Below are 17,554 nucleotides of genomic sequence, written 5' to 3' on the forward strand. Positions count from 1 at the left end.
CTTTTTCTTTATATAAAGTTTGTTATTGCAATAAATAGCTGTTATTGAACTGCTTGCCTTTTATTTCGGTTTTTCTGAATTTTATTTCAGTTGGCTTTCTGTGGTTTCCTGGTAAATGTTAGGAGAAAATGTTATGTTTTGTTATGGTAGCATTTTTGCACTCACTAGTAAATCCAGGCCAACTCTGGATTTAAACCCAGGATTTATTATCTTTTGGGGCACAAAGAAAGATATGAGGGGGGAGGGAAGGAGGAACCTGATTTCAATTAATGTAGATATGTCTAATATATTTGGCAGGTTTAATCTGTATGGTTTCGTACCGTTGTGACCCTCATCATGTTCTTCCGTCTTCCCTCTTTTTTCTCCCAAATTCAGCCCTGCTTTGAGTTTCACATACCCTCCTACACCGGTATCCCTCCAGCAAATGCATCAGCAAATTATAAGTCGTCAGCAAACCCTAGGTTCAGCCTTTGGACACAGCCCTCCACTCATTCATCCTGCTCCAACCTTTCCTACCCAGAGACCTATCCCTGGCATCCCCAGTGTCCTGAACCCTGTCCAGGTCAGCTCTGGACCTTCTGAGTCCACACAGGTGAGAGACAACAAAAGAAACCTTTGCACCCCATTAATTTAAGAATGAAGTAAATGAAATAAATGGCATTGCCTCGGTGGCAGTTAATCACCACTGTCACTGAGACCTTTTGATAACAGTTTTCTTACAACTATAGCATTTGAGTCCCTTTATTATGAATCACAGGAGTGTGTGCATGGTTCCTGATTGGTAGCATGGGTTTTGGTCCTTATAAATATTTCAGTGTGCTGCAGCAGCTTCTCATTCCAAACCTGTCTCTTCTGGATCTTACACAGGAACTCAATAAAGGTGGGGAGTAAGTAAAAGGGGAAAACCACATCAAAACACTAACATTTTAAAGATTAGCAGCTTCACCTCCAAGTCAGGTTGACCAGTATACACCGGATTGTATTCTGCCCTCCTCACGCACGTGTGAGTAACTTGGAGTAACTCAGTCTGTGGGCAACAGAAGAACTCAAAGATAGTGCAGAGGTTTAAAAGTTTTTTCTCTGATTTATGCAAAATTGGACTTAATGACTTTGATTTAATCATTTCAATAAACCAAGGTGTATTCTCAAAAGCTGGGGATGTGCAGCTGTGAATCAGGCCCATAATGTGGAGTTTATCACTGTTCGTGGCTTGCCTGTTATTAACCAGTGCTGTTTGTTTCCAGATGACTTGGGATAGGTTATTTATCAGTCTGGGAGCTGTTTATCTCCTGGCTAGCTTTTACAAATGTAGAAACAGAACATGCTGCTGTAGGAAGCATATTGATTTTTTTGTGGGGTCCATGCAAGTTCAGGTATCTCTAAAAGATCTCTGGATTCCTACAAGATCCATTTACAGGGGTAGATAATGGTGTTCAGTCTAGCACAGCAAGAGAAAAACAAGACTCTGGCCTGTTTCTGTCAGCAGTAGTTTTGGTATTGACTTGGGAGAGTCCAGGACTTCCTCTAGGATTTTTTGGCTGAGTCTCACAGTGTTCAGTTTTTCTTCTTATCCACCATTATAATGGGAAACACAGTGAAAGAGCTGAGCTCTTGCATGCAGATGTTAAGTGCAAAACCTTTCCTGCAAGTGTGAAAAAATAAATCATGTTCATTTGAATTGAGCACACAGTGATTTTACTTTTCAGAATTGCCTTTCTGAAGTCGCCATTACTTAGAAAATCAAGTTCTTCCTACCCCTCCCTGGCCTGACAAAACCAGCATTGGTTTGTAGCAAGGAATTACCTCTTTCTGTTCCCTCCTGCTCCATTACAAGGTTGAGTGATGCAGCTCTTCCACAAGTTAATGCTATGTAATTGAAGCACAATGTAATTGCATATCCAATATAATTAACAGTGTAGCTTCTCCAAATAAAGTTGCTGAGCAGATGCTGCATATTTTTGTTTGGAGCTACATATTTATCACAGTCTAATTTTGTCTTCTTTTGGGGGAAAAAAAAAAAACCAAAACAACCAAACAACTGCCTGCAGCAGAATAAACCCACAAGCGAATCTGCAGTGAGCAGCACTGGAGATCCCATGCACAACAAGCGCTCCAAGATAAAGCCCGATGAGGACCTCCCCAGTCCAGGAGCAGGAAGCGTGCAGGTATGGCCATCATGTTGCAATCATAAGCCTTTCATCTCGCTGTCAGAGGGAAAATGCACCTTGCTTGTGGCACGTGTTTTCAGGCTTCCTGCACTAGCATGGCCCTTCATATAGTACACACACGGGCAGCCTCTGCTTAGGATAGCAAGGGTTAGATGTGAGCAGTGAAGGGCTGTTGCAGTACAGAGTCTGTTGCAGAATGAGGGCAGAGAGGAAGGAGGCTGATGGAGAAGTGCCTCTGATCAGTCCCAACCCTCTGCCAGGGAAAGGAGACATTCAGGTCTTTATTGAGGTTACTTTCTGTTCAGCAAAAATACCTGCTCTGCCTTGCCTTTTACCAGGTCTTAGCACTGTGCTGCACTGAGGCCTCAGTATCAGGCTCCGGTCTCATTTGCTATACTTTCTATACCAGTTAATGCCACTGGTTTTAGTAGAGTGCCTCCTGATTTACAGTGGACTCAGGGGAGATGAGAATCAGAGCCTCAGTCTTGTGGGTGAATAAATGAAAACAAAGCAGAGGCCTGCCTAAATCCTTCAGCAGATTTGAAATGGAAAAATAGCATGAGTGCATAATCTGAACCAAATGCTGATGCTAACATCTGACTCTTGCCCTCAGCAAGTAACAAGCTGGGGAGAATGAGGCACCTTGAGGAGCTAAAGGTGGAAAGTCAAAAAACAAAATTAAATGCTCTCTTTCCCCACTCACCCCTTTCATGTACGCATTACGGGCAAGAACAGACTAACAAGTAGCTCGAAAATTACTGGTCTGCTCTTGGAAAGGTTTTAGTGTGCAAAACTATTACTAGATTAGCTATGGATTACTGATGGTCTAGTTTGTGTCCAATGCTAGTACTAAAGTCAAATTTCAGTTAATTCAACTATACTGAAGAGTGCCTTTTTCATCAGTGGTGCCACTGAGTAATAACGGACAAGTGTACAAGTAACAAGATGCTGAAATACAGGGAGGGGGAAGCCAAGCCTTTTATGATTTGAGTTTAATTGAGATGTAAAGGAATTATTTCTTTTAGAAATTCTCTTCAGTCAGTACTTCAGGGGAGCAAAAATTGATTTTACACGTATAGTCTGCATATGGTTTCTGCCTTACCAGGCCTATTTTGGGCTTAGAATGGACTAGCAGTGAACTGAGTAAAATAATCCCCCTGCAGCCCCCATTCTTCTAATACTGAAGTAATTCACTTTTCTTCCTTTTCAATTTCAGAATATCCTCTCTCCTCTCCTCACCCCTGTTTTTTTTTTCCTCTCTCCAGGAACAGCCAGAAGGAATGACCCTGGTAAAAGAGGAAGGGGACAAAGATGAAAGCAAACAGGAGCCTGAAGTGGTCTACGAGACAAACTGCCACTGGGAAGGCTGTTCCCGGGAGTTTGACACGCAGGAACAGCTAGTGCATGTAAGTTAATGGTATTCAGGAACTGGGTTTTAAAACTACGTGACCTTTTTCATGGGGGTCAGGTTCTCTGACCCTGTGCTGAGTCAAGTTTCGTAGCTAACAGCGCTGCAAACTGGAGAGGGGTTTATGAGTTTCTGGGAATAAAGAAAACTCAGAGCCACAGTGCTTGACCTGTGCAGTCAGCTAAAGCTTAGTGTAAAATTCAATAAAGTCTTCAACAGAGATTGTAATGGCTCTGATCCTGTAAGCCAGCAAACGCTATTTTGAGTTAGAGACTTTGATAGTTATTGAGTAATAGTAAGCTGGACATGAATGATTATTAACCTTTAGCCAAGTTTGATTTTTTTCTTTTCTCCCCAGAGGGAATGTAACAGTAGAAATGGGTGAGGGGAATTCTTCCCCTTCCCTAAGGGGATAGTTTGGTATCAATTTACTGTTGTGTGTAAACTGAAGGGGATTATTTGGCTAAATACATAGAGACTGAGTTATTTCAGTCTTTTTAGTAATAGCAAACTGTATGGTCTTTTTTATGCTACACCAAATATTAGTTGTATCTGCCTTGTTTTTATTTCCTCTCTGCCACTTCTCTGAAAGAAATGATTTTACTGACTTGTAGTGTTGTAAGCTAGAAAATGAACAATCAAAATCTAAACTATAACCTGGCAGGTACAATCCCCTCCACATTTCCAACCTCCTTAGCTAGCAGCACGTCTTTTAATTACTGGTATCATAGAATATATCAAATAGTCTGGAAAAAAAAGAATTGCTAGTACAGGTCAGAGAGGAACATCTTCAGCAAATATCAGTGTGTCAGAATTGTATTTATTGTAGAAAACTGTTTAATAATTTCCTGAGATCATGCAAAATGTATTGCTACTGAAATAGATTGTTGGAAAATGTACTTTTCCACACAAAATAAATTAAAAAACCCTGCCATATCTTTCCAACCCCTATGAAAAATGGCAAACTGATGCTGCAAAGCTGACTTTAGTAAAGCAGGGCCAGCTTTCGCTTGCTGGAATGTGAGAGCCTCTTGATGTTGCAGTTATTCATCAAGATGTGTTTTCAGGTTCTTGTTGTTATTAGGTAGTAAGAGTAGTAACAGTAACAACAATAATAATAAATGAAAGACTATTAAAAGCTAAAGTAATGGCAAAAATGTGACATTTTAAAAGAATCCTTTGGACATATTTTGCACAAATAATTCCCTAACATTTTAATAGGTCAAAATTAAATGTGAGGAGAGACTGTTTTGGTGTCACAATATCTTTTTGGGAAGAAATGCTATAAGAATGGCTGCTGCAAAGGCTTGGACACGTTTAAAAGATCAAGTATTGGCCTTGCCATTGATTCCATGTGAACAGACCAACTGACATCATCTGGGGCTCTGCACAGGCACAGTCTTGGTATCTGCTAATAATTGTAGGGCTGAAGCTTTATGGTGCCTGGCAAACCTTTCTCAATATTCAGAAATGATCTGTGATGATGATAAATACTTTACACCAAAATTTATGAAATAAAAGAGAAATCCAGAATAAAGGTGTCCTTGGTAATGAAAAAAAAGGAAGAGGATTTTGTGATATTTCAGATTAAAAATATAATTGAATTCCACTGTGCCTGTTAGCTGATAACTTTTGTAGTTTAAGATTACTTAAATTGACAGTGTGATAGTTTGGTTGTTTGTGGGGTTTTTTAACTGTGTTTGTTGTTTCTGCTGTGATTTTTATAGTAAATCTGACTATTATAAGGGTCAACAGCAAGACTTCTCTGAAAAAAAGTGTATTTCTTATATTTCTGCACAATGGCAACATCTGAAATGGGTTTCTCTAGACATAAAAAAGGAATATAAAAAATATTTCTGTGATCCAAGGAGTTCTTTTTGGCAGGGCTCACAATTCAGATATGTTATGATGGCATTTAAGATTACGAGGTGCAAGTCCTGACTCGATACCCTGAAGACAATGAATTCATCATTGCAACCATCACATTCAAGTAGCACAAATCACTCTGTAAGAGCCAGCGTGACTCGGTGATGGGGCCCTGGTCTGTGATTTCTTTTGCTGTTCCGACAGAGCCCTGCTGTGGTGACTTGAGCAAGTTATTTCTGTCCAGAATTGCAAAGGGCTTTAGACATCGAACTCTGTTTGAAAGTCTGGCCCTTCACCCCAGTCTGTCTCTCCCACATTTTGTCTGCCCTTGATTGCCGCGGCCCTCTGATGTACATCTGCAACAACTAAGGAAAAGAAGTCCAGGTCTTGGTAGAGCTTCATGGGAAGGCAGTCTGGGCTTTGCTTAGGTGTGTGACTCCAGCAGAAAGCATTCAGTCCCTAGGAAGCAGTTTGGTATTTGAAAATCTCCCCACTGATGCGGCTCATGTATGCCTCCTACCCAAATACTGATGGGTAAATCTGAGTAGATGCAAACACTCTAACTGTGCTTACCTCGGTGTCTTTGCACTGGGTGAGTTCCTGACTTGGTGTGTGCATATGTGCATCTGCACTCGGCACAGTGTGTGCCTCGGTGGCATGAGTACATCCTTTACTTAGTAATACTTACACTGCAGTAGCAGACGGAAGCCTTGCCAAGCCCATAGCCCCATGTTGCTAGATGCTGCTCAAACGCAAGAGAAGGAATGGCCCTCATATGGGCATGAGGTCTTCACCCTGCAGCTCTGGGGCCATGTGCATGAGGCTGTTCAATACTGTCTGGAGGTACCTGAGCTCTCTTGTGTACAGGTAGGACTGTACTAGGATCACACTATTAATCTTCAAGCCTTGCAGCAGAGCTCTGCCACGTTGCCTGTCCTGGCTGTGCATGCTGCTACTCTGTGGGTGATTCCAACTTGCCGGCACACTCAGCAGAGCCTCAGTTGCTCCAGCCAAGCTTGAAGGGCTTTTGAGGTAAGATGCTGGACTGCCATCTGGGATATCAAAAGTAGAGATAACTGTCCAGTTTTGTTGATGCTATGAATGATAAATTCATAATTTATCATTATGGCAAGGGCAACTGCATAGATAAAGGCAATAAAGGCTTAAATTGCCCTACCAAGGCTTATCCAGATAACATCTGCCCACTTTCTTATTTTCTCTGTCACTACGAAAAGATGATTAGCATGAGCAGAGAGCTACCCTCATGTGCTCAGAAGTTGGGTGGGTGTTATACAGCATGACACGTGTGATACTACATCATATTGTATACACACACCTACTTGCCCATGCTGTGGGTAGTAAAGTGAGCACTACAGTGAAACTAAGAGTTAGGGGCTATGTAGACCATCACAAATTATTGCAAGAAACTCCGTCCCTGTAACCCACTTCATTGAGTATGTGGTATGTAGTGTATATTCAGTAGAAAGGAAAATGTATATTTGACTTGGAAGTATTTGGAGTATTCTTGCGCCTGTACAACTCTCTAAACCAGTTCCTTGGGCTTTGGAAGTTCAGCTGGGAAGAGGAAATCTGTAAAATGCCAAGTTTCAGAAAAAAAGGCCTAAAAAGCATCCTTCTACATCCTGATAAGGCTAAATTTTCAGGATTTACAGAAGCCAGCAATAAGTCTCTTAATGAATGTGGGATTGGTTTTTTTTTGTTTTTCAGGGGACTAAAACTACTGTTTGTAGCCATGAATAATAGTAGAATATCAGACCCAAAACATCTAATGGCACAGAACAGACTTTTATCCAAGCCTTGCATCCCAAAGGACTGGGATTTTAGAGGAACTGCAGTGTTTAGGGTAAAGGTGGAAGTATGTTTCTAGCTGGTTTGTTTCCTGAAGTGTTAGGTACCTCAGCATGAATTCTAGTTGTGCGAGGTTGAGCAGAGTGAATCACATTCTAGTAATATTTGCATTACAAAATGGTGTGTGATATAGCAGTATGAAGTGGTAAATACAAACATGATCTGTGCCTGAATGTGTGGTATAGCTTTAGAGCAGAAATTGCAATCTTGGGCACACCAGTGAGCATGTGATGGCATTTTTCTGCATTACTTTCTGTAACAGAGTCCTCCTGTTATTAGTGTAAATGTGGGGGCTAGTGAGAATGTGCTTAGGCCCCAAGAGACCATGTTTTCTGACTGCATTTATGAACAGAACTAAGGCTGCTATGAATAAATAACTGAAATGCTACATAAAAGAATCGTTATTGACCCACCCAGAAGGGTTTGACACCAAAATTATTTTGGTGCCGGAGCTCTTATTTTCAAGCGATATGTGCTTAGAATTCATCATGGTTAAATTTGCATGATACATACACCAAAAGGCAAGGTGTTAAAGCATTCAGACACTCTGCCTTATTTATAGCACCTATCCATCCTTTCTCCCCCCCCTTCTCTTACAGTTAATAGAAAGATTCATGATTCTTCATGGTTGTCTATCTAGCGTCTGACAGTGCCGACTGCCCTGCTAGAGCAAGTCACTATCTATAATTGATATCCTTCTATGGAATAGGGTACCGGCTGCAATTGAAGGGTTTTGCTGAAAGCTCTTAAATCCTGACAAGTTCTGCCCTTGTTCTGGTTGTCACTGAGCTGCACTGCTGGGATCCCAGGGCTATTTGAAGTTGATGCAAAAGGGCTGTTGTGTGTTGCACATTAGCAAATCAAAAAGTTGGAGAGCCACATTAGAGCCACCACTGAGTTCGCCTGCCAGGTAGTCTTATTTGCACTCCTGAAAAGATTGCTTATGTTACTGTTTGAACATGTGTACTATAGGTTTCTTTCTTTCCCTTCTTCTTAAAAGGAAAAAAAAAAAAAAGATCTTATTTATTTTAAAACCTCAGTTTGCTGCTGGGGTCTTTATCATTCAGCTATTTAATTAATTTCTCTGCCCAGCGAGATATTATAATTGGGCTTAGCTGAGCTCAAGTTTGTTTTAAATATGTGATAAATGCACTTGAGCGCCCAGAAGCTAATAAGATACTGTATATTTTTATAAATCTGCATTTTGTTGCAGTTTGTCTGGTTTTTTTCCCCCAGAAATCAGTCTAAGAATAAAATCTTGCAGAAGGGTTAGACACTAAAGATAAAAGTTTGTTTAAGAAAATTATCCTTCAAGGAAATGACTGAAGTTGTTGTTAAATATTAATACAATGGCAATCAGGAAAACGCAGCGCTGCCTATTTCTCATCCCCCTTGCTGTGTAACCTTGATGATAATTATTTTTTATTCAAAAACATGCTTGAAGAACTGTAGAGCTATTTTTTGTTACTGTTTTCTCCTTAATTGTACAGCAATAAAATTCTCACATTGTTGTTACATTTGATTAGATGAGATCAGAAAGCCCTAAACTGACAGCACTGGCTTATATTCAAGATTTCATTTTCTGAGGTCTTCCTGTCTATTTGCAAAGCCCCGTGATGGGAGCGCTCCTCCTGCTATCCCCAGGGCAGCTGCTGTAATGCTCCATCAGGCTGCCTTATCACACGAGCGGAGAGTTTCTTGTGTTTCTCAGGTACCCACATGTTTCCAGGGTAATTGTGGTGCACTGAGGATACCCAGAAGAACCATTACATGAAGTTCCCTGACTTGAGTTTCTGAGTATTTTTGCCATCCTCTCCTACAGAAAATGGTAGGGTCAGCTCTGACCTTCAGATATTGGCCAGCGATGCAAGGAGACTTACATAGAACCTGGGCTGTGCCCACAGCCTGCCTCAACTCAGATTTTGCAGCATCTATCATGCTGCATCATATGAGGCTCCTTAATCAATTATGTGCTCCTCGAAACACTTAACATGCCTGATTGGGAGGTGAATGGCACACTAATCTCCAAAAGACTAGACCTCTTTGGAGTGGGTTGCTTTGGATGCCCAGAAATAAGGACTCTCAAAGTCAGTAGACTTAAAAGTCTCACTCCCTCTGCTACCTTGCTGCCTTTGGCCTGTGGCTTCTTCCTCAGCTCATCTCCTGTAGCAGAGTGGTGGGTAAGAACTGGAAAGAGCTTCACCTCTTTTCTCTAAGAAAAGCTCCAACTGCACTAGGAGAATAAGCCAGATTAAAGCAGTTCCCCTGAGTAATAGCTGCAATGGCAGTAAATGACGCCAAGAGCTACACATTGCCCACCACTCGCAGGAGGAGAAACTGCCCTGTGATGAAGCAGTCCCAAGCTGCCAAAGCCAACAGGGTGCTACCTGCAGCTGGGCACATAGGCATCTATCCCTGGAAGGAGGCAATTACACAGAGATGCCCCCAAAGGCAGATTGTCCTTCATGCGTTAGGGGTTTCTTCTCTCTGGGTGCTGGAGATGTGTGCGCAAACTGGTTGTGACGCAGGTGATGTCCCAGCTATGTGAAGCACACCCTTCACAATCCCAAAGGGATTGCACATCCCAGTTACATGCATCTCCAAATACATGCAAGGTTTTATTTAATTTTTAATTGTTCTTTGCAGAGGCAGTTTTTGGTGCATTTTCATTCTAGTTTTATTTGGCTCTAGTGCAGTAACACAGAGAGGCTTCAGCTCGTTCTCAGGCCCATTGTGCATGGCAGTGACAGCTACTGCCCTGAAAGGTTCAGAAATGTTTCCTTTAAATTGAAAAGAGTAAGGAATAGATAAGAACATGAAATCCATTACAGTAATCATTTTTTCCCTGAAAAAAGTAGAATGTTTTACGTACAACGGCAAAGGGGGTTTTGCTTGTGGTTTTATTCTATTTTATCTTATTTTATTTTTCACTCACTGGGGTCTGGACCCGGATCCATATTTGAGGAAGCAGTGCTGTGGATGAAAGAAATCGTACTTGAAGTGAGACAAGCCGAGGGCTTGGGCTGAATGTTGGGACCACATGGAAAAGGCAGGCAGTTGTTTTAGTGCCATGGAAAGGGATTTTCCAGTTTGTGCATCCCCTCAGTATATTTGACCTTTGTAGCTGTGAAGTAACAAGGGAAGGAGAGAAAGGGAGGAGAGGTTATAGCAAAGAATCATGAGAAGCGTCTGCCCAGAAGTTTTTAGATTTTGAAATGTCTTCCTCACTGCCTGTTTAAATGCGGAGTTATAATTAAGACACCACCTTAACATCCTGGATTATAGACTGATGAATCCACAGTTTTGACCTGTTCCAGAATGGCAGCATTGTTTATAGGCCAGCAAGTCATTACATGGCTTAGGAAAGGTAGTAAGCAGATCTGTGCTGCTAAGTGCATGTTCATTCTCTCTTGGTTCCCGTACGGGTACCTAACACATGCTTGTTTAAATGAAACAAGTCTTTAACCCCCATCAAAGGAAAGTGCTGTTGAGTTTTAAGGTTAAGTAATGGCAGACGGACCTCAGTGCTGTTCTGTGGCCTCAGCAGCCCTCGGGCTCTGGCACAGCTCCTGTTTGCTTTCCCAGCACATCCGTGTTCCGCGCCAGCCACCGCGATGCCTCTGCCATCCAGCAGCGTTAAGAGTCGGCACTGCTGCCTTGTGAAGAGATCTTATTCACTCTGGGCTTGACCCAAAGGCCGGCTGTGCTTTGGCTCAGGGCCTCAAGCACTCCACTACACGAGCTCATCAGCAGTTCCCCTACCTAGAGTCTGGCTTTTGATCAATCACTGAGGAGAAGGGGAAAAAATATGAAGTGGGGATTTCTTTTTTTGATAGAGAAGGGTTTACAAAAAAATAAATCCACCCTAATCTGTGAAGTGTTAAGAGGGGATTTAGAGAGAAATGTAATCATTTTTTTTTATTTTAATTCCTCTTAATTAGCATTTCTTTCACAGCATTAGGAAAACTTGTTGTTAGTGTGCTGCTGCTAGGGCTACTGTTCATATGAGTTGCCAAAGTCATTGTCTTTGAATTGGGTCCCTGAAAGAGGTTGCTAAACTGTGAAATGTCATTTAAATAGCACTTCTTTTTCCCTGTTGTGGGTAGGGATGAATAGTGCTCCTCCTATGCCCTGAGAAGTTACTTTAGCCATTTAGATTGAAATTGTAATGAGTGGGCACTTCAGAGGAAAGGGCCGTGCATGGCAGGGAGCAGGGTTTGACCTCTGTCTGTGCTTTTAATCACAAAGCACTGTTTAGGTGGTCTGTGGATATACATACTTACTTGAAGTGTTTACTTTGCCTGAGAGGTCTGCCCGAGAGGTCTGCTAGTGAGAGGTCTGACTAACGTCAGGTTAGTGACGTTTCATAGGTGACTCCCAGTTTTGGGCAGAAGTGTAGGGTAAGAAGCTGCCAGCCAAGTCCCAGGGGAGCCTATGCTGACTGAGGGACAGAAGCATAGGCAAGAGTAAAGCTGCAAACTGAGTTGGCTCTTTGTTGCCATATCATGGAGAGGAGAGAAAAGGGATGTCTCTGCCTGCTTTTTTGGCTGCCTCTGAGCTGCAAGGGAGGTTGGGCTCGGGCACTGACTCCAGGCTCCTTTCAGTCCTTACCAAAGCGGATTGGCCTGGGCAGAGCTGTGGTTTCCATACAGCTTTTTCCTGCCTTGCTGCTGCTGTTTAAGTGATTTGCTGTTTTGTAGCCTGTGTTACTACAGTGAACCAGTGGAAGATCTGCCTTGAACTTTCTGGAGCCCCCTGTTCAGTGTATTGTATCTCTGCACTGCTTTAGCTGTCTCCCGATGAATAGGATTTTATCCATAGTGCAGCCCATCTTCGTATCTTTGTCACATGTGCCATATTCTCCCTTGTAGCTGCCTATGTTCTATCCAGAAGGTTTACCCATAGAAGCTTGATCCCTGGAAGAACAGAAACCTATTAGTGCTGGCCCAGCTATTGCACGTGGAAGTGCTTTTTCTCAGGCAGAAGTGGCAGATTAGCGTGCATGAACCAAGGCAGGGACAGACAAGCTAAATACAGGCGCAAGGGCAGCTTCTGCATTTGGTTTTGAGAGGGCTGGGCTGCATGGATTTACTTTTGCAGTCTCTTTTGTTTGGGTAACCTCTTAATGGAAAGGAAAAAAAAAAAGGGCAGATGAGCCTTTTATCGTGGTGAAACAAATTTAGTGTTTTGCAGTGCTTAAACTTTTGTGTGAGCGTGACTTTTCTTCAAGGTGTCGGGTACCTAATCTGTAAAATGAATGGGTGGTGGTTTTGTCAGGAGTGGGTCCTCTGGTGACTTGCACTGTAGGTATGAGATCTCCACATACCATTCTTACGTGTATCGCAGGACTGAGATGCTGCAGTTCTCCATGAGATAAAGTAGTCAAGCTGAAAATGAAACAAAGCTTTAACTGTATCCCTCCTTGTGTTTAGCAGAGATAAACTACAGTGGAGTCTCAGTGCTGCTCCGTTTGGCTTCTGGCAGCAGCTTTAATTGGTAAAATGCAGATTTTTTTTTTGATCAAGAGGGGATTATTCTTGTTATCAGTCTGGAGCATCTTATTTCAAGATGAAAAGGCTTCGCTGAATTACAGATGCCAACATTTTTACAAAGCACTTTGGCGATTGACATCTCAAAGAGAAAGTATGATTTATTAGCCTATAATGGCTAACACTGAGCACTGGGCTAGGTCCCACTGATTTGTGAAATTGCTTAATATGAATTGCCTTTTTGTGTAATTCAAGCCCCAGGTTTTTCAAATGAACTTAAAATATGAAGTGTATGAACATTACATACCTGGAAAGAGAAAAGGGTAATAGGGCTGTGTAGCTAAAAGGAAAAGAAAGGCAAAGGAAGAAAGGGAGAAAGAAAAAGAAAGGGAAGGAGAAAGAAAAAAGAGAGAAAAGAGAAAGAAAGAAAAAGAAAGCGAGAAAGAGAAAGCGAAAGAAAAGAGAGAGAGAAAAAGACCTTCTAAATCCATCTTGGTGGTGCTTTTTTATAGTAGTTTGGTTGATGTGTTGGCAGGGTAAAGATTAATAACAAGCCTTGTCGCTATCAGTACCTGCTTGTCGATTCTCTGTAACAGGGCTGTCTGTTCAGCATGGAAATTATTGATTAAATAAAAATTGCTATTAGATGGTGAGTTGATCCATAATCACAAACAATGGTGGACATTCCTCTTTCAGATCCCAAGCCATGCATCAAGTTTTTCCTTGCAGTAATTTATATTGTGCTGACACTCGCACCCATTAGGCTTTTATCCTCTCCTACATGTGTCAAGAAAGCACTAAAAGAAAGAACAGCAGCAGCACAGCAGCAGGTAGGCACTCACTAAATTTTCAGAGAGAAGCACAACACAGCTAAGTCTGTCCTTCGCTTCTAGTTAGCACCTTGCCTCAGCAGTGATTTCTGCCAGAGAAGAGCAACACCCCTTGAATTCAGGGATCTTTTTCATAATGTTTTCAATGAGGGCAAGAGATTGCTCCACCAGTATCCATACCTAAAATGCTCACTGTTCTTTTTTCCTTCTGTAATTCCCTTGGCACTAGTTTTATTTATGAATCTAGTTTAAGATACGCTCATGGGTAGGCCCTCCATGTAAGGACAATAGGAAAAGGAGATGCATCCAGGGAGATTCAGTATGGTTTTGGGGGGGAAGAGGGGTAGCATTCTGGAGTGTGAAGGACAAGTGGCTTTCCTGTTTTTATTTAGCTCTGGTGCTTCCTAATTTGAGGAATCCAGGATTGGAGCGATTTGGTTAAGAATGCATCACTTTAGGCTGAGTTAATTAAAAAGATAGTATCTCACTCTTCACAGCACATGTGAGCATGGTACCAACTTTCTTCCTCCTGTGAAAGCCTTTGTCTAAAATAAAAGGAAACTAAGTTAAAATGTTTTCGAGAGTGTGGCCACCTATAGGAACTATGCCCACACAGCTTCTCTGTCCTTTTGTCTCAGAAGACCTTAAACAATATGTATATATGTGTCAAAACTGATCAAGCTCACCTGGTCTGGCTGCTAGGGAGAGGCATCCCTGTGGCCTTGGTTTGTGTGTTGCAGGTTGTTTTGCCAATTACCAGCAGTAGGCAGGATTACTGCAAGAGTTTTGTACTTCTGTACAAGAGCTGAGAATATAGAAGCTTAACACACTATGGGTATGCAGTGATTGTTTTGTTAGTGTATTTCTTCTTAAAGTTAGTAAAACAAAGGCTTTATCCTTTATTATCAGAGCTAATTATTGTATGATGTATATTTCTGTATCTCACTACCATTAGAATAGTTTTTGCGTGTCTGTCTTCTGCCTGAACTATTTCTAACAGTACCACAGATAACCAAGGAAACCCTACCTGCAGTATTTGATCATTTGCCACATTACACTTGGTTTACAGAGTGTTTCTGCATCCAAAGGAGTGTGGCCAGCAGGTCACGGGAGGTGGTTCTGCCCCTCTACTCTGCTCTGGTGAGACCGCACCTGCAGTACTGCATCCAGCTCAGGAGTTCTCAGTACAGGAAAGACATGGACCACTTGGAGAGGGTCCAGAGGAGGGGCACAAAAATGCTCCGACGGCTGGAGCTATGAGGAATGACTGAGAGCACTGGGTTTGTTCAGCCTGGGGAGGAGAAGGCTCTGGTGAGACCTTATTGTGGCCTTTCTGTTTTTAAAAGGGGCCTATGAGAAAGATGGGCAGGGCCTATTGCAGTAGGATGAGGGATGATGGTTTTAGACTAAAAGAGGGAGATTCAGGCTGGACGTGAGGAAAACATTCTTTACAATGAGGGTGGTGAAACACTGGCACAGGTTGCCCAGAGAGGTGGTGGATGTCCCATCCCTGGAGACATTCAGGGCCAGGCTGGATGTGGTTCTGGGCAACCTGATCTAGTTGAAGATGTTCTTGCTCATTGCAAGGGGGTTGGACGAGATGACTGTGACAGTCCCTTCCAACCCAAACTATTTTATGATTCATTATGCAGGGCAAATAAGAAGTGTTCAGGTTTGGGCACCATCACTGAAATCAAGAGACCACTTCATTTTGCAAAGCCAGAGCATGTGCCTTGCACACCTCCCTCCAGCGCAGCCAGTTTGTGTGGATCAGAGCCAAGGGATTACCAGCCAGGAAATTAATTGCTGAGGGAATTCTGATACTTACAGTTAGTAACAAAAGCCTGAATAAAGAAGTGAGGTTTATATCACATTCTGGAGGCACCTGGCTCCAGCTATGATCCAGTTTTTTGGTGAGGGAGAGTTACAGAGCTACAGGACTGCCCTTTGGTTTACTCCTGCAGACTTCTGGGGCTGATTGTCAGCACAGCACAAGTCTGTCCTGTTCAGATGGTGCCCCAGTGGTATATAAGAGAAGAGATGAATTTTTGAGATAAACCAGACTCTCTAGGATTGATTTTTAGTTACCAGAAACACCTGTAAGTTCACTGCAAGTCAATTAGAGAGTGGAATGCAGGGCAGAAAAAAGCCTTGGCTCTTTTCTAAGTGTGTTAGGTGATACCCCCACGTTCTACTAAGAGATCCTGCACAGTTTTCACTTTTAACAGCTCAAACATATGCCTGTTGCCTCTAGCAAGACTGTCTATGCTATATACAAGAAAATAGAAAATGTGGTCCCCTGGCAAGAGAGATATGAAAGAAGGTCTCTCTGCTGCTGCTCCCTGGAGCATCAAGGGCAACTAACTTTTAACATGTGACAGAGACCTTTGCTAACCCTGACTTTGCTAGGATGTGACAGGGACAACCAAGCCTAGCATGGATGGGAAAGGTAAATCCTAAACGGATGTCCCATTGGAAAAAGCCAGAAGGGGATTGTCAGAGCAGCAATAAACTGTTGCATGTGCTGAAGCTTGTTAGATATGTTTCTTAGGGATGCTAGGAAGGATGCACCCCAAATACTTCATGCAATTCAGTCATGATGTCGTGGCTTTAACACGCTGCTGCTTCTGTCACCCATCGATGTTGGATTAATTCTACCAACATCTGTGATGAAACAAATGTTAAAATGTTCATTGTCTGGTAAAGATTTTGGTAATGCTTATCACTGCCATCATTTTCCTTTGTAGTTCCTTTGAAAAGCGTTGTGTGTTTTTAAGTCACTACATTCCCAGCTTTCTTAGGGGTTTTTGTGCATTTCATTGCAAAAAGCAGATCAGGCACTATCTCCTAATCTGAACTGCAGCTTTTGTAGATGATGTGTAAGGAGACAAAAAGTGCATTTATTAAACAAAAAAAAAAACCTTGCTATCTTGCTATTCAGCAGTCTCTTTCTGCAGATGAAGCATTGGTGCTTTTGTCATACAGGCAATTGAATGCATCCGTGTGGTAAGCATAGGGACTCTCTTTGGAAAAATTAGAAAACTTCCTGATTGATTTACACAGGAAGATCCTGCTGAGGAATATCTTTCCTTTCAAGTGGATCAGTGTTAGCTGTGCTGAAAGTATGAAAAGCAGAAGGTGGTGCATGGTTTTACAAAGTCTGGTCCAAGGTTGAGCGAAACGAAGTGCATGTTGTTCAGTCTGTGTGCTTAGTGGCCATATGCTTACCCCAAAGAGCAGATCCTGTTTAATTGTCTGACATTTGCCTTGCTATTTCACCCCATTAGGAGCATAGGATTTTCAGTAAAAGAAGGCAGTGGTTTAACTTTTTCGTAGGGGATCAAGTATTTGTTAATCCTCTGCATAGATAGATAGATAGATAGATAGATAGATAGATGACCCATTGTACCAGTCTTGAGAGTTTGGAAGACTTCAAAATCTTGTTAAAATGGTACGTTTTAGCTTTTCCTTCTCCTGTCTTGCTATACCCTTTCATAGATTTATAAGTTGGCTCATGGGATTAAGCAGTTTGTCTCTGCTAATATAAAATGATATAAAGCTGCTGTAATATATGGTTACATTTTAACTCAAAGAGCCTGTTGGTACTAACCTGCTTGCAGTGTATTTCCAAACCCGTGCACTGAAAGGCAGTGTAAATTTTAACAAATTTTTGTCATTAAAGCCATACAACTTTTATAAAACAGCTCTGAATTTATGTATTCATTTGGTGCACCACAGTTGCTAGGATATTTTACTGGGTACTTTTTTATTTCCATTTTTTTCTGCTCTAGGCATCTTTACTGTTGAGCATTTATTTCTTGGCTCCACCAGTCTGTGCTGTGGAATGTAAAGATTAGAGGTCTCTTCCCGTTTTATTTTCTTGTGAACATGCCCTGTTCTAAAGGAAAATATTATTATTTTGAG

The 17,554-nt window shown here is 42.0% G+C and overlaps 1 protein-coding gene across 5 annotated transcripts in view; it reads left to right on the forward strand.

Moving 5' to 3' along the window:
- GLI3 (GLI family zinc finger 3) overlaps positions 1-17,554 on the forward strand; it is a 206,573-nt gene that overhangs the window by 166,099 nt on the left and 22,920 nt on the right. For 4 of the 5 annotated variants that reach the window (XM_030488466.1, XM_030488502.1, XM_030488477.1 and 1 more), the window contains 3 exons: positions 376-592; positions 2,049-2,165; positions 3,434-3,574. In XM_030488466.1, the coding sequence (XP_030344326.1) occupies positions 376-592; positions 2,049-2,165; positions 3,434-3,574 (475 nt within the window). The remainder of the gene's footprint in view (positions 1-375; positions 593-2,048; positions 2,166-3,433; positions 3,575-17,554) is intronic. The other variant, XM_030488484.1, reaches the window with a different exon arrangement.

This window comes from Strigops habroptila, chromosome 1 (assembly GCF_004027225.2).
Source record: "Strigops habroptila isolate Jane chromosome 1, bStrHab1.2.pri, whole genome shotgun sequence".
In the NCBI taxonomy this organism is placed as follows: Eukaryota; Metazoa; Chordata; class Aves; order Psittaciformes; family Psittacidae; genus Strigops; species Strigops habroptila.